General features: G+C 38.7%; 1 protein-coding gene across 1 annotated transcript; it reads right to left on the reverse strand.

Annotated features, from left to right (window-relative positions):
* Positions 1 to 3,059: 3,059 nt before the first annotated feature.
* On the reverse strand, positions 3,060 to 10,982 carry LOC121088024 (parvalbumin, thymic). The gene is made up of 5 exons (XM_040593617.1): positions 10,909 to 10,982; positions 9,058 to 9,125; positions 8,107 to 8,239; positions 7,731 to 7,840; positions 3,060 to 6,419 (listed from the first exon to the last, which is right to left on the reverse strand). The coding sequence occupies exons 2-5, from the start codon at positions 9,116 to 9,118 to the stop codon at positions 6,394 to 6,396; spliced, it is 330 nt and encodes a 109-aa protein (XP_040449551.1). The 5' UTR covers positions 9,119 to 9,125; positions 10,909 to 10,982; the 3' UTR covers positions 3,060 to 6,393.
* Positions 10,983 to 20,265: the final 9,283 nt, after the last annotated feature.

Genomic DNA, 20,265 nt, shown 5'->3' on the forward strand with positions numbered 1-20,265 from the left:
AGAGTTCATGTTGGTCTTGCTCTGTCAGTCTTTAATGCTGCCCGGTGAGGACAGCCAGGTTTGATTAGTGGGGCAGTTGAAACATAGGTCCTAGGGCAAACCAGAGGAGCTGCTCTGCAGGAGCTAACTGGCTTATTATTTCTAGTTAAGTCTTCAGGTGCACAAGCTGAGGACAAAATACATGTATTCAGCATCTGGGGATTTTTGGTTCTTGCCATGCTTTTTTTGTGTGGGTTATTGTGATGTCTTCAAAAGCTCCAGAGGAAAGGTTGAACTCACCTTGGCACTCTAGTTTTCCCCAAGCCAAGAACAGAAAAAAACGTAAGGTAAAAGATCTGCAGAGTCCTCTTGACTTAATTCTTTTTCAAATGACAGAGATAATGACTTACATGGACCTTAGTAAAGTCCTCTTGACCTTCTACAGATGTCCTAGAGCCACGTGATGGCTCAGATGCCCCAGGGGATAAGTTACTGTGGCTGACAAGACTTGCTAGCTAATCAGATTGGTAGTTATATCCCAAAGGAATGTGCATGGTGTCTTAGACAATATATAAGGTTTAGTGCCATACAAAGTAAATGCTCTTAGCTTGCATCTATTTTTAGTCTAGTGATTGATATTTGATCTGTGAATGAAAAATAAAATTATTTTTTAATATTGCATAATGATAGCAACAAATGGACAGCTCCATGGTAGACTTTGACTTTCAAAGGCCTGATCCTGATGGCATTACCCATGAAACATTTCTCCTGCCCAAATAATCTTCAAATAATACTAATAGTGATACATTTGTGATAGATATATCTTGACATACAAGTAGAATGTCACAGATAAAAATTTTAATTTTAAATTAGCCCAAAGTATTTTTAATAAGCTGATATATAAGCTTTGGCTACCCAATTACTGAAATAGGTACTTTAGGCTATAAAAGTATAATATTGAAGACATTTGCTTGGTATTAATCCATGGCATGGTGCACATTTTAAATCATGAAAAGAAATGTGTCCATTTATAGAATGAAGGTTGTCGGTTGTTCGTCAGCACACAGCAGTATGCATCAATTAATAGTAAGGAATGAAAATGAGCAGTGAAATCTGTGGTATTTGGTTCTTTCTGTAGTGAAAAAATAAACTCCTGTAAAGATTCCGATAATAGCTAAACTCCAGCTGCAGCTTTTCTCTTACTAGTTATTAATAGGATCCTCCACTTGGCTATCTCATGAAATCTGTTAGAACCTAATGGCCTCAAGAATGGCTGAAATTGGCCAATGGTGTAAAAGCCATTAGGAGAACATTTCACACTGACACATACATAAATGTGCACAGACTAGCATTGTAGATTTAAATAATATGTGAGTAATGCCATTACATTTAAAATAAAGCCTAACACTTGGTCAATATAACATAAAATTGCTGTCTTTCAAAAATTATATAAGTGAAAATACAGATAAAACCTCATCTGGTACATCCTAAGTTTCCCTTGATCATTTCTTTAAGAGAAGAATGCTTAGGAGAAGCGCTAATTATATTATTCCAAACCTATGCTGTGTGGTAAATTCTATATTGTGAAAAAAAAATTGTTTTGTTTTTGTTTTACATTTTACATTTCTGGACTATATAAGATCAAGTGAGCAAGTTACTTTTAAGGACGTTCTGTTCTCAGCTGGTGGATATATAAACTAAGTGATCCAGCCTTCCCATGTGGGAATCTAGCTTTGTCTGTGCTTCAGATTCCTAGGAAGTAATTGAGAGTATGGCCTGAGATCAGACAGGATCTGATAGTTGTGTTGGAATTACTGGACATTCAAGAAATAATCCTTGTGAGAAGACCACATTGAGTTTACAAAGCATTATCGATAAAAAGTTTGAGTATTTCTGTGGCAAACCAGAACTTGCCTGTAGATGGCACCAAAGACAGTCAAGTCCAGCCATGAAATCTCTCCGGGATTACTTGGGGTGCGAGAAAACCAAGGAACTGAGAATGAGAACACGTTAGCAGGTGGGCGCTCATGAGCAAGGAAAAAAAGAGGAAGGAAAAGATATTTAAAAGAAAAAAAGTCTAGTCTACCAAATCACTTGAAAGACTGGAATACAAACAGACTAAATTGAAAACTCTGAAAGAATTCCAGAGGATTTTTCTTTAACGATGATTAGGAAGAACAGGTTGTTTTGTCTGTCTAACAAAGCCAGGGTTTACTGTGTTTATTTTTATGCTGGCTAAGTGTTGCAGTCTGTTAGGGAGATAATTGCAAATACAAGATCAGCTTGTTCTGGAGGCCTGGGAGTTAGAGCAGAAAGTTAGTATCTATGAAAAACCAGCTGATAATATCTAGTTGTGATGAAACTAATGGGATTCCCTTTGAGTTAAGTATTTGCATATTCTGCTTTGACATAAGTTCCCCTTTGAACTTGGGGTCAGTAATATCTCTGTAACTGTAGGGTACTGCATTGTCTAGGGGTACCTTCTTTCCATATTATAACTGATGTGATGATCTGATTTTCTTTTCTGGAGCTTGATACACAAACCCTCTGATTTTCTTGTTTTCATGAGCATAGGACATGCTGACAAACAAATCCAAAGTTATGGAGCAGCCATATCACAACTGCTAGATATATAGGACTTTAGTGCTGAAAATGTACCAGAAAGTCCATACCAATGTAATGGTATCTTTCTGTGCTTGCAAGGAAAAGTAATGTGGAAATTAAATTTAAGAAAAATGTGAACACTTTACATTAGTTCATATTCCACAGCATCCACTTATTAAAATGTTTTAAAATATATGAACAATTAAACATGAAAATGTTAGGTACGTATCTCTTCAGGGATTTAATCAAGATGTATCTATTTCAGTAACCCATTCCAGGAAATGAATCCAGCCTTGGCCTCCTCTGCCCACACTGTTTGTGTGAAGAGCTCCAGGGGCCTCTGATGATGCTGCATCAAAGATTTTCCACATGGGCTGGCTGCTAACTCAAGGGAGAAACTTTACCAGTCGATGTGTGCGATGAATGTTCTGACATACCCTTGCCCTTTCTGTGCTGTCTTACTTGTTAGAAGATGACTGTGAGATTTCAAACAGTTGGAGAGCTGAAATTGAATCTGAAGTTTACAAATGGCTCTAGGTTGGGATTTCCAAAGGAACATGAAGTTAGGAGGCAGCCAGCTTCCATTAATTACCAGGAGATCTTATGCATGATTCTGCTGATTTATTCAGGACAACCCAAAGTTTCGGTTTAAGTGAGATGATTGATTCAGTGGCTAGAATGTTAGGGTGGGTTTGGGATATTGGGTTCAACACCCTGGCCCTCTAATATGCTTTTTTCTAAGAGCTTATGTAGGACAATCAATTTCTTTGTGTTTCATTCCCACTTAAAGAGATCATAGTACATCTTTATTTCACAAGAAGTGTTGGGAGGATAAGAGTTTAAACTGCTCATACAGGGTAATGGGGGAACTGAAGCGTGTCTGAGAACTCAGGTTTTGGGCTCATTGGCGTTCAGATCTGCCACTCACTTTTTGGGTTGCTGTTTAATTGATACAATAAAGGTAAAATACATAAACAGCATTTCCTTTATCCTGGGAATTATGAAGCAATATTATACCGACTAGGATGGTCTTACTCTAAACCTGAGAACAAGTTATCAGTGTGATAATACAGAGTGTTTTTAGATCTTTTCTGATTTGATGTTGCACAAACAGTTTCTAACAGAGTTTTGGTTTTTAATGGTGTACTCAGCAGTGTTTTATTTGTGTACTTCATTCATAAAAGCTTAATGCAGAAGATTTAATCCTTACTTATTAGATGGCCCAGAGAAGCTATAGAACCTACATCCTTGAAGATGCTCAAACTCAGAGCAATTGGCCTTCTGATGAAGTGATTGGGACACTTCCAGAGATCCTTTCCAGCATGAATTACTCTTGTGATTCTATACCTTAATTTTGGTAAAATTGTGATATCACTATTTGTTTCTCTACTACTTCAGATGGCATCCAACAGACATCCTGCAATCAAAGATTTTCTCTAGAGCAATGACATTGTCAAGTTCAGAGAACACTCTGTGCTATTCCCTAAGAAAATTGAAGGCTGCCACTGGCTGAACTTAAATTCATTGAAATGAACCTTCCAAGAAAACTTTTCATTTTTGACATTTGTTTCCTTTAGGTGCGAAATATTCCTCTCTAGTTTGATTAGCTCTAAAAATGTGGAACCTTGTGCCGACAGAAGTCACAATAGTGACTAGGCATTGGTTTTGCTGAACAGTCTATGGGCTTTTTGTGAAATTGGAGACTTTTTGGAGTTTTATTGTAATTCTTTAAAACGAATTGGCTGGATGGTTTTAATAAGATTAAACTCATCTTCTTGCCACAAGTTACTGTTTAAGAAGAACAGATTTTCTCATAAACAAAATACTCTTGAAGCTGTACGTAAAGTTGCAACATACGCCTGATCCTCAGAAGTAATTAGTTCCCCCTTGTGGCATCAGAAGGCAGGGACACACAGTTATTTAGCATCTCTGAAATACAGGATAGGCCACTATGCAGTCTTGCATGTCTTGCATTCCACATGAGACTTTCAGATGCGCAAGGAATGCAGTATCAGGTCTGTCACTTATGGTATTTTGTGTGCCATCTGCTTGTGAACTAGTGACGTGATATTTTAGGGATTAGCAGCATGAAGAGCTAATGTATACATTAGATCTGTATATTGCTGCAGATCTGGATTGCTCTGGGTTTTCTTCTTCAGCAGATAGGAAAAAGGAACCAACAGAGTCTCATCATTATGCAAAATATTTCAGTGCTGCAATTAACAGCAGCTATAATTTAAGCCCATATTTAACATCAAAGGCGGTGGGGATAGAATTAGGATTTATATTAGTTATAATTCTGCCAAGGCTTCAGTGAGTTTGATTGCTAGAATTCCTCTTTTGCATTAGCCATCTTAAATCTGCCGAACAGCTCTCTTCCATGCCTGGGTATGAGTGAGCTGTACTTGCCTCACATAATCATCTCACAATTCATGGAAATGCCAACACTGAGTGTTACATAAAAGTTCCAGAAGGCTTTGTTTCTGCTCTTCTTCGAAACAGCTGCCAAATTATGTTATAATTATCATCCAGTTTCAGCAGGGAGTATTAAAATGACAGTCTACTTGTGAGCTGGAACCACATCATGGTAGCTGGGAAAGGAGACAACTAAATGTTGGTGGGGAAATTTCCAACCCACTCAGCCAGAAATGCACATCTACTCAGTCTGTTGAGCTCTGCATTTCACCATGAACATTATTTACTTAGTCCATTAAAGAAGACAATGTTATAACTTGCTCTGAATCCTGTAAGACACTTATTAAAGGAAAGACTTGCTCTTAGAAATTTTCAGACTTAAGAAAATTTGCTAATATTATGAATTATATAGATGATTATTCATATTATAAATGAAAGAATTGAGTAAAAGCCATTATTTAGCATTGTAACAGAGCTTTAAGGTAATCAAACAGCAAGACTGGCCATTGTTTTGTCTGTAGGAAATACAGACATTCACAAATGTGGCAAAGTATTATTGTCTTGTATATATTAAGAAATAATAAGCAACGTGTTCATGATTCACAAGGAAGACCTCCAGGCCTGTGGCCCATGTTGTCAGGGGACTGTGACTTGTGACAGTGTCAGAGTTGGGATTAGACCCTTCTCTTCTATCTCACAGTTGCCTTAGATTTCATGAAAGATAAATCTTCTTAAAGGAGAGTTACATTTTAAGCCATAAATACTTTCTGACGATGCATGCTGTAGCCTAGTACTTAATTTTGTAAAATCACACACAAATTTATTCCATGATTTAAGCTATGTGTCAACTCCTCTAAATTTTTGTTCTCATATTCTCAGGGTTGGGACTTAATATAGGTTATTTTTAGCTGTCTTGTTAGCATTGCTTTTTCTCAAGGATCAGAGAATTAAGCAGAAATAAAACTCAATGAAATCAGTACAGTTAAGCCTTAAAAGATGTCATATTGTTTAAGATCTTCAAAACTGCATCTGGTGATTCAGCATGGTCAAGTATGATGATGGAAAACCTAAACAAAATTTTAAAAGCAGCTTTTTCCCCCTAAGTTGTTTTGTTAAAAAATTTTTTCTCCCTTCTTCCAGACACAGTTTCAACATTATGAGTGGTTGAAAATCACAAAGTGCCTTCTTTACAATGGAAATGTAACAATACCACATGACCAAAACATCTGTACATTGCAAGATTTCTCAGCAATCCAGTGTGTGAACTTCATGTATGGGGAATTGTTAATGGCTGAAACAATATAAAAAATGTACAAACACATGCTGAGTGCCAAGTGCTTGTTGGACGAGGTAATTGGAAGAGTCAGTCCAAGGTTGCCTTTGGTCTAATGCTGTTTATGCCTTCACCAGAGACTGGAATTCTGTCAAGGAAGAATATAAGAAAGGCAGGGAGTAAAACTAGATGCAAGTGGTTTTAAACATCTTTAGAAAAGATAGATAAAAATGACTTAAACTCCTAGCCATGGAGGGCTCCCAAAGTTATTATAACACTGCACAACCTACTGCTAAACTGAGATTCTGGGGGCGTAACAGATTTTTCACTCCTTCAAAAAAGTAAGTGCAGAGAGGAGTGCGTCTGTAAATTCATATTTGTGGGAAATCCTGACTTAAAGGTAAACTATCTTTAACCCATTACAAACTCTGATAATAGCCAAGGAAGCAGAGAGTTAATTAGGTCGAGCCTGTAGCTTTCAATATGAGGGATTTTTTTGGTTTTGTTATTCCACAATTAAAGATATCAGTAGTGATGTGATTTCAGAATGGGAGATTCAATGGTTAAGGGCTAAGATCTGCATAATATAATGCCCTATTTGGGGCTTATAAACAGAAGCTGCAAAATCTGCTGCTAAAGCAAATTCCTCCAACAGTGTATCTCTCTCCCCTCCCAAACTCTGGCTAAGATTAGCACGTGTGTCTGTTAGAGTTATTGCCACCTGTCCTAGTTCAGCTGAGACAGCCCCGTTTTCAGTGACTTCATCTCTAATACATGATGCATAATGTCCTATTTTCCTTTGCTGCAATTTCTAAAAGAAATATCCTGGCCAGTTCACATCATCCCTGTGAGGTTTTCTTTAGGAATTGGATTTAGTTTCTCATAGAGGGACTGCCTAGTGAAATTTGCACTGATCAAGTAACTCTCCAGCACAAAATTCTGTGCTGCATTGCAGCAGTTCTAGCTTTGAAAAACAACACCAGTCTGATTTTACTTTGTTGAATTGACCACTTAGTAATATTGGCCAGTGTTTGATAGTGGTAAATGAAGAAATAAATTTGTTTAGGTGGAAGTGTGTTTTAAAATGAAAGCGTTATATGGCCAGAAGTGCAGAGCATCCACTGCCGAAATGGAAATTCAAATAATGAATAGGTGTTCAAGATGTTTTAAAAATCTGGCACATTGGGTCTATGGATCAAACCCATGGCAGAACTGACCCCCAAGCTGTTATTATTGATTGGAAGAACAGGCTCTATACTGGGCCTAAATATGCTATTGCTGCAACAGAGACCAAATGGGAATAAAGCTATGAAAATAAAGGAGTATTCGCTAGTATAAAAATTGTGGAGAAATTACCAGGCCAGAGTACTTGGATGTATTCTTCATGACACAGTTTAAATTCAGTCCTAAATGCATGCATTTTAAAACACAAATTTTATGAAGTTTCCAAAAGTCTCACCTTCCACTCCAATTTTGCCATCACCATCAGAATCACCTGCAGCCAGAAAAGCCTTGGTCTCCGCAGAGGTGAGGACTCTGGCACTTGAAGAGAAATTCTTCAGAAACAGCCTGAAATAGAAGAGGATAGGGTACTGTGCTTCAGTTTTATTCTCTGAAATATCCTTGGCATATTTGTATTTCTGGTTTTCTGAAACCCATGCCAAAACCCCCATAAGGTAGTTCCTGCTCTTACTATCTGAGGAAATCCACACAGATTCAAGGAAAGACAAAGAACTATGTTTTATTTTTAAAATAACAGCAAGTTTCTTCTAGGACACCAAGTGAGTTCAAAGGTTTACATTTTTAAAAGAAATAATCAGCTGAACAGTACTTACTGAAGCTCTTCTTCTTCAATGAAACCACTCTTGTCCTGATCAAGGATTCCAAAAACTTTCTTTATCTGATCAGGGCTTTTGCTGGATAAACCAACCGTGGAGAAGAAAGACTTGTAGTTGAAAGAATCATCAGCTGAAAGAAACATAAGTAGTTTAAATTGTTTTCCCTTGAAGTTGCTCCTACTGTATGTATTCCTTCAGAATGTGTATGTCTTTTCTTAAGCATCAGCCTGCTCCTCTTTCCTTGTTTCCCAGTGTAGCAGAAAAGAAGATGCAGTGGATAATTTCCCTTTCTAAACACTCTGTGCCTGTGGTGATATATCCTTTTAGCCAGTTTGAAGTTTTCTGCTACAATGCACATTCTGCTAAAGCATGCTTTATTAAAAATAACAAACACTATTAATATTTATTATTAACACACAATTAATAATAAATATTTAGAGTGTGCCACTGTGTTTTACAGACCAACTCTTAAAATTTTTACTTCATTTTCACGTAGTCCTTACTTTGGTGAAGAATTTGGTAGAAAAGTAAGTAATTCACAGTCAAAATAACTCCTGAGCATTTGGAAAATTGGCTTGATCTTGCCAAGGAACTCTTGAGAGAACTGAGACTGGTCATTACTTCAGAAATGACATTTTGATTCTGCAAGCTGAGGGTTTTTTATTTGACATTTGGAAGGAAAAGGCGAATTATTGACAAAAATTGACAGAGTTTAGAGTTAAGCCAGCCCTAACTGAAACCATGGCCTTTTAATTGCAGTTCTGTGTTTTGGGGAATGTTACCCAGCAAGTAGCCATTTGTGAGACATTCTGAATTCAAGGGGCTACACTGTAATGTAGCTAGAAAGAGATCTCACGGGGAAGGAATCTAAGGGGAAAATGATAGGCATGTCATCTTAAGACATAAAAATGATATGCATCTTCTGGCTGCAGAGAGACCATTCCTTACCCTGGCAGCTGGAGAGAGCAGATTCAATATCTTTAGCAGAAAGGATGTCAGTGATGGCCATTGTTGAACTGTAAAATAAATTAAATGTGAGCTACTTAGTCATTAAAATGACTTCTCTACCTCTTTCATGGTTCTATTTGAAGTTGCTGCTGTGACAGTATATGATAGGGGAGACATTATTCATTTAATTGTAAGCAGAGCGTACTGTAACAGATGTCTGCAGCAGGTGCTTCCACTTAAAGCTGGGTAATGAGGGAGGAATTCTGCATGCCGGAGTGTGGGGCCTCAGGAAGATCTGATGCCTGTACTGCACTGGGAGAGCAAATCAAAGGTGTCTAGCACCACAAAACTTGATGACTTCTGTGTAGTTTGCCTGGAGGTGGATTATTACTCAATTAAAATTGGCATATATTTAAAGCATACATAAAAATTATGGCTTAGTATGTGGTCTAGGACTATATCTGGGATAAATGTTTTTGGAATTTAGAAAATCTAGTATTATTATCAATAAATGTAGTGATCTTTTCAAAGAATGAAAATAGTAGTATAGGATAAGTAATAATAATTTTACTCGTTTCAAGGAAATATAAATTTGGAGAGTAAGTTCCTCCTTTGTTTAGTTGCAACAATAAACATAACTACACTATAAATTTGGCTTGCTGGGCTGCTGCATCATTAAAAGACTACATTTCATGATAGCTTTGTAACAAAGTTTTCTTAGGTATGCTGTGTGTGTGTGGGTTGTTTGTTTGTTTTTAATTCCATGTAGGTGATAATAAACCAGATTTTTGTTCAGGTTTTGGCATTTCAGTATATTGATGTGCTTAGAACAGAGGTATTGAGACTTAATATTCATTCCTAGTAGAGTGAAGGAGGGATTTTCTTCTGATACAGCAGCATTTGACAAAAGATACTTTTTGTCCCATTTAGCCACCAACAGCTGCAGTAGTTTGTCAATGTAATATGTATCACTTAAGAAAATGCTACCAGGTCTGAATTTCTAGTCAATTTTTTGTGTGAACATACATTTTTACAGTTTGGTAAACTGCACACAGCAGTGCGGACTGGTTACAATTTAAAACTTACGACATTACTGTAAAGTAGCTTCATGTTAATGAAAGGAGGGGAACTAAGGCATAGAAAAGTTATTCTTGAAACCCATAAGAGAACAGAAGTATATTTTCATGAATCCCTAACTGATCTTCAACAACATCATTCTTTTGTCTAAGCATGGAAAGCAGCATTCATGAGAAAGAAACCAGTGCTGGTAACCATTTATAGTCTGTGTGCTGGTTTGAGATCTACACACAGGTTTAAACTTTGCATAAAATATGAAATGGCTGCCTCTTTACTCACTGGTTTGCAGCAGAGAAAATAGTCAATCATTTCAGTTCCTTTATGAGTATCTCAGAAGGTGTAAGGAGACAATGGGACAAAATCATGCTGATGACAATGGGTACTTCTCCAGCTAAGGCACATGAGTTACTTTTGTTCTGCTAGCAATTATTTTGTCCCAGCGGCTTCTTGTGTAAAGTACTCCCCCCTCTCAGCACTAGGCAAGATAATTTGGAGCTCTGCCATTTACCTAATTCTCACTGCTGACAGGATTAAAAATGGGGAAGAGTTGAAGGAAAACCTAAAAATTGCAGCATTTTTTACAAGGGGCATAGTTCCTGTCTTTTTCCATCCTGTGATCTGAATGCTGATTCTGTTCTATGTTAGCTTGTAAAGATACGACATACTGGCATCTGATATAAGAACAGATATTTTAATTGCATAGGTGCTTTCCATTTAGGGAGCATTTTGCTTTTGTGTTTCTTTTTCTGAAAGCAGAGGATCTAATCAGCTTACCTTTGTGGTCTTCTTGACTGGATAAGGAAGCAGTCTGGTTGGAAGGAACGTACTTGCTGTGTGTCTCCAGCAGAGCTGAGCTTGCATATATATACTTTAAGTTGTATACCATATACAGATTTTAGATTTCAGCGTCACGAAGCGGGAATGGTGTCAAATGAACTTGCCTAACTAATCATCTTGCACTATTTTTATCTCAAGAGAATACATATGATATTTGCAAATGAAACAAGATGAGTGGCCAGATAGGTGAAAAGGACAGAGTCATATTAAATTTCTTCTGATTTAAGCAGAAAATACTAAGTCTCCATATGATGTAGGGCAGGAGAAAACCCACTATCTGATATGCCTGATACAAGGAGTCAGATGAAATGAAGCACTACTAACTTCTGAAAAGATGCCTTTAATGAATGTTTTAATGTGATAACTTGTTATGTGTAGATGCTACATGTGATTAAGTTTCATCATTGGATGATGAAAAAAATATTTTAAAATATCCTGCTCAAATATTGTTTGTGTAGCAAACCATTTAGGGAAAATAATAGTCGTGTTGTCTCCCATAATGTCTGGTCTGTTGTTGTTTTGAAAAAAACCCTAACACAGTGAATTTGTTGCTACAGGAGGTAAAATAATATTATGTCAATCCATTGGAACAGTTGGTTGGGGGAGGGTATTTTGTCTGGTATGTTTCCAGGGAAAATCTTACAATTCTGCAAGGTTCTGACATCCTGTTTAGTCGCATGTATATGAAGCAAAGCGGTTGTGATCTACCCAGCTGTCTCTGAGACAAAAGCCCCTGAGCCCTGCATGAAATAACTTTGCTTTCAGAATAGAGAGAAAAATTTCGATAGCAGCATCACTGCAGGATACAGTATGTGAAGAGTGTCTTTGCAATTTTGTAGCCTACCTTCTGATCTGTTTTAGACAAGTGATTATTTTTTCTCATGTTTTGGCCAGTGCTGTTTCCAAGTGTTCCTTTGTGCTAGTAACTTTTTTTTTTTTTTTAACTAGCACAGAAACAATTTGATCATCTCAGTTTTCTTTCACGAATGTTGTAGCCTAACTGGGTGAGGAGCCTGTCAGCTTGGCTCTCACTTGTGGCTTGAGGCAGCAGAACAGCAAAAGACAAGTCATATGGATGACAGCACAAGGTAGTGTTATGGCCAGGGGTAAGGGATGGCAAGGGATGACAGCGCAATTGGCATCACAGCTTGAGGTGGTGGCACAGTAAGAGGTGACAGTGCAGAGGCTTGTCTCATTGTCAGAGAGTATCAAGGCATCTTTTTTTCGAAGCATTTCTCTGTAAGGTGGAAGAGAAACCTAGCCAAACACTGAAGCCAATGACTAATAAATCATCGTGTGAGGCAGAAAAAGTGACAAATGAGGTACCTATGAGACCTTAATGCACCCAGCATTGACAGCAGCTGATGAAAAAGCAACAAAAGACTATTGCAAAAGACACCGTGTATGGTAGGGGTATTACTTCACTTACTGCATCTAAACATAAGAAAAATTATTGCTAGAAGTTTGGGTTTTTCTTTTTACAAATCCTGCGTGTTTGTCCTCCATGAAAAAGTTTCAGACACAGATAATTCTTGTGAGGGAAAATACCATTGGTTAAGAATGACTGTGGAAGATTGCAGCTTTCCCAGTTTTCTGAATGGGTTGTTGACCAGCTGACGCTGAAAAGTTTCAAGAAGAATTTGCTGGATAGATATTTAATACTGGCTGCTGTTGCCACTGGTGACATCTGGTAGAAAGGATACAAATATCACTTACCCCCCTCAAACTCTCCCAGGAAATTACTTTTATTCTACATGAGAACAAACTTCTTCTCTTTTGTGCACACACCACCCTTTTCTCCCCCTCCAATTCGGAAAATTGCCTACATAGTGCCAACAACTGATGTGAAGTAAGTAGAGGGTCCAACATAAAAACTGATGGCATGATATGACCTAATGAAGCTAAGTTAAGAGGAAGGCCAAATTCTGCTGAAACTCTTGGACCGCAGGAGTCTACATGGGAATTTGGTCTCTGGTGTCTGTTTCAGAGAATGCATTTGATTTTAGATGCAATGGCTTCTCATTTTGCCCAGAGCTAATTCCACATATGTTAACCCCTCGCCCCCACTCTTCCCTTTAAAAATAGCATTGATTGCTGTTATTTCCCTTAATGCCTGTGGACTGTTGCCATTAGTTTGAACTTTTGTATGTGAATCACATAAGGATGCAGTCTTTAAAAGTGTGCTTTGTTTTCTAAGAGGCTTCAACAAGATGATTCCTTCTGTTCTCTGAAATTTTAAGAATAAAGCATGAACATCAAATGATTTATGGCTCTAGTCTGTTGAGCTGCATTCAGACCAGCAAATTTTGGAGTCACTTTTGCAGTGAGATTGGAGGCACTAGAGATCCAGAACACGTGCACTGGCTGGCAGGATGAAATGCACAAGGATCATGTAACTCTATTTACAACCAGCCTCCAGCAACCATTTTATTTTCAAGCCCTACATTAGAGATTGCAAAAACATCTGTCTGGTCATTTTTACTTTCTTAAATCAAATACTGTTAGTAACTTTCCAGCTGCCATCCAACTTGGCAGGGAGAGGAACTGGGGAAGCATTAAAATGTAAGGAGAATATATCCCTTTGAGATTGTCAGGTTACTGCTAAAAGCGATTTTAAACCCTGGGACTTGAGCATTTCACTTTGCCTTCCAGAGGACTCTTTAATGGAATGCTCCTCTATTGTTATTTTATTCCTATATTTTAGGTCATCATAAGTTCTGTGGTTGTTCTACGATATATTCTTGGCATTCTTCTTCGAGTGCTGACATGAATCATGTGTGCAGTAGAATAACAAAAATACACTAAACAGTTGTGAATGCCTACTTTAATTTAAATAAGTGTGATTTCCTGCCCTTGTATATACCCGAGATCACTTTCCCTGAATTCTTATGATAAACTTATCCATAGTCACCAGTCAAGGAACAGAAATCACCTTATATAATATGTTTAACCTATAGTTAAATGACATTTGAATAGGGAAAGTGGAATGTTCATTCAGCTTTAATTTGCTTTGGGAATATATGAGATGAAAGAAATGGTATGAATGTAATTTAGTGTAATTGTATTAATGCATCATGCTTCTGTCATTTGAGGAACGTAACTCTTGAGGTGATCTGGAAATATTTGTGAGTGGTTTTAAGTTTATATTACTTAACCTAATATCTACAAATACATATATAGTAACTCACCCCAGTAAAATGCTGAAAAAGGAAAATGCTAGAACAGTTGCTATGGGGTGAGGAAGCTGTACATGGTAATTACACCAAATAACATTGTTTTATTTTTGAAAACTTTAATGAATCACAATAAGTAAGTAATTCATTCTTCAGCTGCTATCATTCTTGTTTGAAGTGGCTTCAACCTCTGGGGTAGATTTTCAGAGATTCTAAGAATTTACAATGTAACTTTTCAACTTTAAAGTTGAAAGGTGTCCTTCAAAGTGCTAATGTACAAATTTTTTCAGTCATAATTTTCTTAGATGTGTAAAACATAATTTTTAAGCCGGTTGGATTTTTTACATAAATCAGACAATTTCTGGTTCTGCATATCTGAAACTTGTAAGAGAGAGTTTCAATCCTGATTCCCAAATTTGAAAGGAGTATGGTCCAGATGTGAAATCTATGTCATTTCTCTAGCTGTAGCTTGAGATTTTTGTTTCTGAATTCAAACTTTACAGTTCACTTCCATTTCTGTTTCTTGTTCATGCATTGATGCAGAAAGAAAAGGCTTTTTTTCCTCCAGAAATAAATTCACACAAATAAATTTTGAAATTACAGATTCCTGAGACATTTAAATCAGATACAATCATTCATAAATGGACAAAATACTTGAATCTCCAGATAACTCTATTCATACTTTACAAATTACATGCAGCAAGTGTCAGAAAGCCTGCAGAATAAATAATTTGCCTGCTTTAATTCTGAAGCAAAAAGCTTACAATTTTTGGAAATGTCCTAATAAAATTGCCAGTAAAAAGGTATGTGTAGGATAATAATGTTTTTTTGAGTAGAAAATAAAATCAGGTCTGTCAAGGCGATCTTCTCTAGCTAAGTTGGAAGTGAAGATACACGCTGGAAACAAGTTCTATTCAGTATTTGATCTACTATATTCTGTTCTTGAGCTCTGTTCTTCAAGTCCAGTCTGATAACATCCCTAAAGAGGGTCCCTGTTACAGGATTTGTAACATTAGTCTGCATGTTTACACTGTATAGCCCAATGCAGTCCTGCTCTGTGACTGTGGTTTATAAGCACTATAAATAATCATCAGTTGCATCAGGCTTTCAAATATAGCTATGTTTGAAATGAACTCAGATGTTTTTGAGCCTGTCTGTATATTCTTGTATAGTCCTTATCATACTGTGTAAACAGTGTATCCCACTATAAACAGAAACAACTCCTTGCAGTTATGTAATTGCAGGAGCGTGAAATAAGAATTGGGTCATTATTCATGCATATACTAATCTAGTACTGATATTGCTGAATAGAGCAGCGCCTTTGATTTTTTCTGGTAGAGTTGCTTGTCAAGGATATATATATATATTTCAAGGGTATATGGGTTTCAAAAAACCCAAGTGCTAACTGACATAAAGTCGACTCTTTGAGTCCTGTGTACAAAGCCCATACACAATCTGATTTGTAGGTGCCTGGTGAGGTGTGACTTAACTCCCTCCTCCTCCATTTACTGAGGTCCAGAAACCATCAAAACTCATCACAGCTCCAGTCCAGGCTGTGTGCTTGCACTTCTTTTCTATGGAAACTAGCTGATGTGTGTTTGGGTATTGTCCCAATGTGGAGTTCATGTCTCCAGGGCATGCACCCAGGCTCAGGAACTCAGAAGCATTCCTTCGTCCCTCATTAGACATTGCCAACAACACTGACAATAATTAGAGTGAGGGCTACAGAAAAGTAAGCCGAATTAATATGGAAATTGGTACTAGAGACATAACGGCATCAGATATGAAAGCATAAAGTCTTTACAAACAAGAATTCATTGAGTGTTTGAGAGATAGGCCTGGTTTAATCAAATGGTGCATCAATGAAGTGATTCCACTGTTCAAATGTTTGAAGGGTTAGTGGGATGAGAAGACAGAAGCAGGTATTGTTCTTCCTATACAGTGCTCCTGGGTAATACTAGTGTCCAGATAGTCCAGTGATTTCAAGCTTTATTGTATAGTATAGAACCATACAGACAGAAAATGTAAGTTCTTATTATTCATTGATGGACAAACTGCATTATATTCACCATGGACCCTGTTAGCAAATTGCTGTAGTCAGGTGTAAAGTAAATCACTTCAGATCTGTTGCTCTGAAAGAAAAAATACATTTACTGTATTCTAGTGATAAATTCACATAGCAGTCTTTCCTTGAATTGTAATGGCTTCCACCCGAGCTGAATTATAGCACTGATTGCACTTTATTAAAAGGGTACATTTTAAAAGGAATTTTACTAACCTGGAAACTTCAGGAGGAAAAGGCTAGGTGAATTCATTCATCAGTGACCTGGATAAAGGGACTGAGCCCACCCTCAGCAGGTTCGCTGATGATTCCAAACTGGGAGGAGTGGCTGATACACCAGGAGGCTGCGCTGCCGTTCAGTGAGACCTGGGCAGGCTGGAGAGCTGGGTGGAGAAGGAACCTCATGAAGTTCATGAACAAAGGCAAGTGTTGGGTCCTGCACCTGTGGAGGAACCATCCCACACACCAGCCAGTGCAGGCTGGGGCTGAGCTGCTGGGGGCAGCTCTGCGGAGAAGGGCCTGGCAGTGCTGGTGGGCAGCACGTTGCCCATGGGCCAGCAGCGTGCCCGTGTGGCCCAGAAGGCCAGTGGTGTCCCGGGGTGCACGAGGAGGAGCGTGGCCAGCAGGACGGGGGAGGGGATCCCCCCCTCTGCTCTGCCCTGGTGAGGCTGCGTCTGGAGCGCGGTGTCCGGTGCTGGGCTCCCCAGGTCAGGAGAGACAGGGAGCTGCTGGAGAGGGGCCAGCGGGGGCTGCGGAGGTGATGGGGGGCCCGGAGCATCTCCCCTGTGAGGGGAGGCTGAGGGAGCTGGGCCTGTTCAGCCCGGAGCAGGGAAGGCTGAGGGGAGCTTCTCAAGGTCTACAAACACCTTAAGGGCAGGTGCCAGGAGGACGGGGCCGGGCTCTTTTCGGTGGTGCCCAGCGGCAGGACAAGGGCAATGGGCACAAGGTGCGGCACTGGAAGCTCCACCTGAACACGAGGCAGAACTCCTTTCCCTGGAGGGTGCCGGAGCACGGGCACAGGCTGCCCGCAGAGGCTGCGCTGTCTCCTCCTCTGGAGACGTTCAGAACCCGCCTGGATGTGGCTCTGTGTGACCTGCCCCAGGCGACCCTGCTGTGGCGGGGGCTGGGCTGGATGATCCCCAGAGGTCCCTTCCACCCCCGACCTTCTGTGATTCTGTGATTCTCTAGGGCAGGAGGCCTGTCTCCTCTTAACAAGAATTCAAGTCTGGCTGTGACTGGTTAGCTGTTACAGCAGAAAATGTCCTTGAACTGTTACAAAACTGACCATGAGCTCTTGCTCACACAAGACAAGGCCTGCCAACTGTAGATGTGGAGATGCTTGACTGCATCTGTTATTCTCTGAGATAACTCGCAGAGTAGCATTATAACACATGGACAACAAATAGGTGATTCTTGGATCAATCTTACAATTTTTGAAGGATTTGACTCATTATTTTTTAACTTTTGCATTTGAATATACTGTGTAGCGACCTCCAGATCTGAAAATCCAGAAAGTGAGAGCAGAAGATATCTTGCTGATTCCTGAATTCTTCATATTGGCTTGACCTTTTCTGAGTAGAGGTGGCTGGAAGCAGGTGTTAAGCAGGATATATGCTTAACTGCTTTGCTGAACTCAAAAAGTAAGACCATTTTGCAATTGTATTGTTTGTGTTACACAATGCTGAACTGGGCTGTACAAGCTGTAGTTCTGGGCAAAATTTGGCACTCATCATTTTTGCTGGAATGTTAATTACTTCTGTGCACAATGCGATGTTACTGAAATCTGATTATCATATGAAATGTGAAGCCTTTACTAAGCAGTGCTTCAAAGGTTGTATCTCAGAATACCATGGTAAGGTAATTCCAGAATACCAAATCCCAGCTATTTCCTGAAAGTTACAGCTATATAAAACTTTGTTGAAAAATGCATGCTAATCTGTGCAGATCTTTCCTATCACATAACCTTATAATTGATGGTGTCATCAACAGCAGAGACAGCCATTTAAATTATGAATGCTTCTGGTTATGAATGATGGAAATTTTTGTCACAGGAATTAAAAGTGTATGCATTATTAGAGCTAATAGAAGAATTCAAGTCATACTTTGGAGAAAAGTACAAAGTTAGACATGGTTTAATGTCCATGAATATTGGGGTAACCAAGCTATTTTTTTATTAAATATGTAGGTATTACAAAACAGAGAAGCTTCCATTGAATAACGTTTGGAAGTTGTTTTAAGCCATGTCGAAGTTGGGATATAAGGCCACATCCCTTAAATTACAATATCTATGAGCAGTTATGTCAGTGCCGTGCCTTTATGGATGCAGGCAGCTGAAATGATCAGCTTAATCTTTCTCAGTCTGTTCCATTTTGACGTAGCTAGTCTAGGGAGTCTAGGGAGCTTTCTGATGAGCAGTGGCTTTGATGGGTCTGAGGGAGAGTGACTTCCTATGTAGGGGTGACCTGCGGATCTGGGGTGTTTGCTTGAACGCCTACGATCACCCTTATTTTCAGAACACACTGCTATTTAGACCCTGGGTATATGGACAGCATCTAGCTAACTGTTATTAACAAAACAAAGAAAAATATGAGAACTCATCCTCTGCCAATATGGCCAGCAGTTCATCTTCCAAAAGGAGGATTTCTTTTGGGAAACTAGAATTGGATTTCACCCACTCTTTAAACTAGAAGTATGAAAAACACAATCTGATAATCAGGCATCACTTTCACTGTGTCTTGGTGTCCTCATTCTGCCAGTTCTTCAGCAACCTCCTAGAGTTTTCCAAGGAAAACTGTGTAAACAACAATGGCAAAAATAGCAAGACAGCTATTAGAGAAAAAAAACCAATCAGTAAAATGGAAAATAAAAGTGCAATCTTTAGAAGTTAAAATGCTGTAACCCCTTTCCACAATTGCTTTTATGCTATATTGAAGGAAACATCCATAAACCTCCTGGAGGCTGTACCCTGGAGTATCCCCTGTGCTGGGATATTGCCTGGGAGGTGAGATTTGAGAGTGCTGACTCTGGGGTGAGGCCATGGTGCTTTGGCCCTTGTTATCTCAGCTTCTTCAGTAAGCCTGGTTAGAGCCCATGGCAGCTCGTGGAGATTGCAGGTGGCTGTGGGCAGCGCAGAAGCCATCGTTACATAGCCTAACTCACATTGCACAGTGCCTCTAGGAAGAATAATAGCCTGAAATTCAGCTTTCTCAACAGAGCAAAATCTGTTTTGAGATACTGTCTCATTACATATACCAAAGGAGAGTTTGAGTTTTCTCTTGTTTATATAAAATAGTCTGGGTAAACCCCATTGAAACAGAGCAGCAATTTGTTTCCCTAAAGTGATTTTACAGCATGTACTTCAAAGAGCAAGCAGTGGACTGTGGGCCATTTGCTACAATTGTACAGCCCTGCTATCAGTACGAGTAAGACTAAATATCTTAACCTACTTGCTTGTAATGACATGGGCTTGATGTAAGAAATTCAGAACTGAGCTAATATAGTTACTAAACTGTCTTTGTCCAGAGAATGCTGAACACATGCGGAGCAGATGGAAGAGATTAAAAAAGCATAGAATTATAGATGAGAAATGTTCACAATTATAGTGACAAACATGAGTTTCTGTGTATGTCTCTTCCCTGATTATTTTGAAAGGCGTTAGGGTGAAAAAGTCTTGACATACAAGAATTATTGTTAACTCCGTTTAGAATCAAAGTCATTTGACTCAATGCTTTTCAAAATGATCTTTGTTTTCCTGCACTCCAGCCTAGCAAAAGCAAATTAGTATGTTTAACTCCACCACTTAATTTAGGACCATTTAAAGTTGTCTGATGAATTTGATAATTCAGCTTGTCCTCTACTGTTTCAGCTACTAAGGAAATTCCAGTTTGGATCTGCTAGATCAGATATCCTATGTCTCAGCTGACCCAAAATCTCCATGATGGCTTTAGCACCATTCTTAAGAGAGCCATGCAGACTTAGTGACTAACAGACTTGTTTACCTGATCATGGCAGAGGATTTAATTTAAAAGATAATGGCATAAATATCAGAAACCTCAGAAT

This window comes from Falco naumanni, chromosome 4, assembly GCF_017639655.2.
Source record: "Falco naumanni isolate bFalNau1 chromosome 4, bFalNau1.pat, whole genome shotgun sequence".
NCBI lineage: Eukaryota > Metazoa > Chordata > Aves > Falconiformes > Falconidae > Falco > Falco naumanni.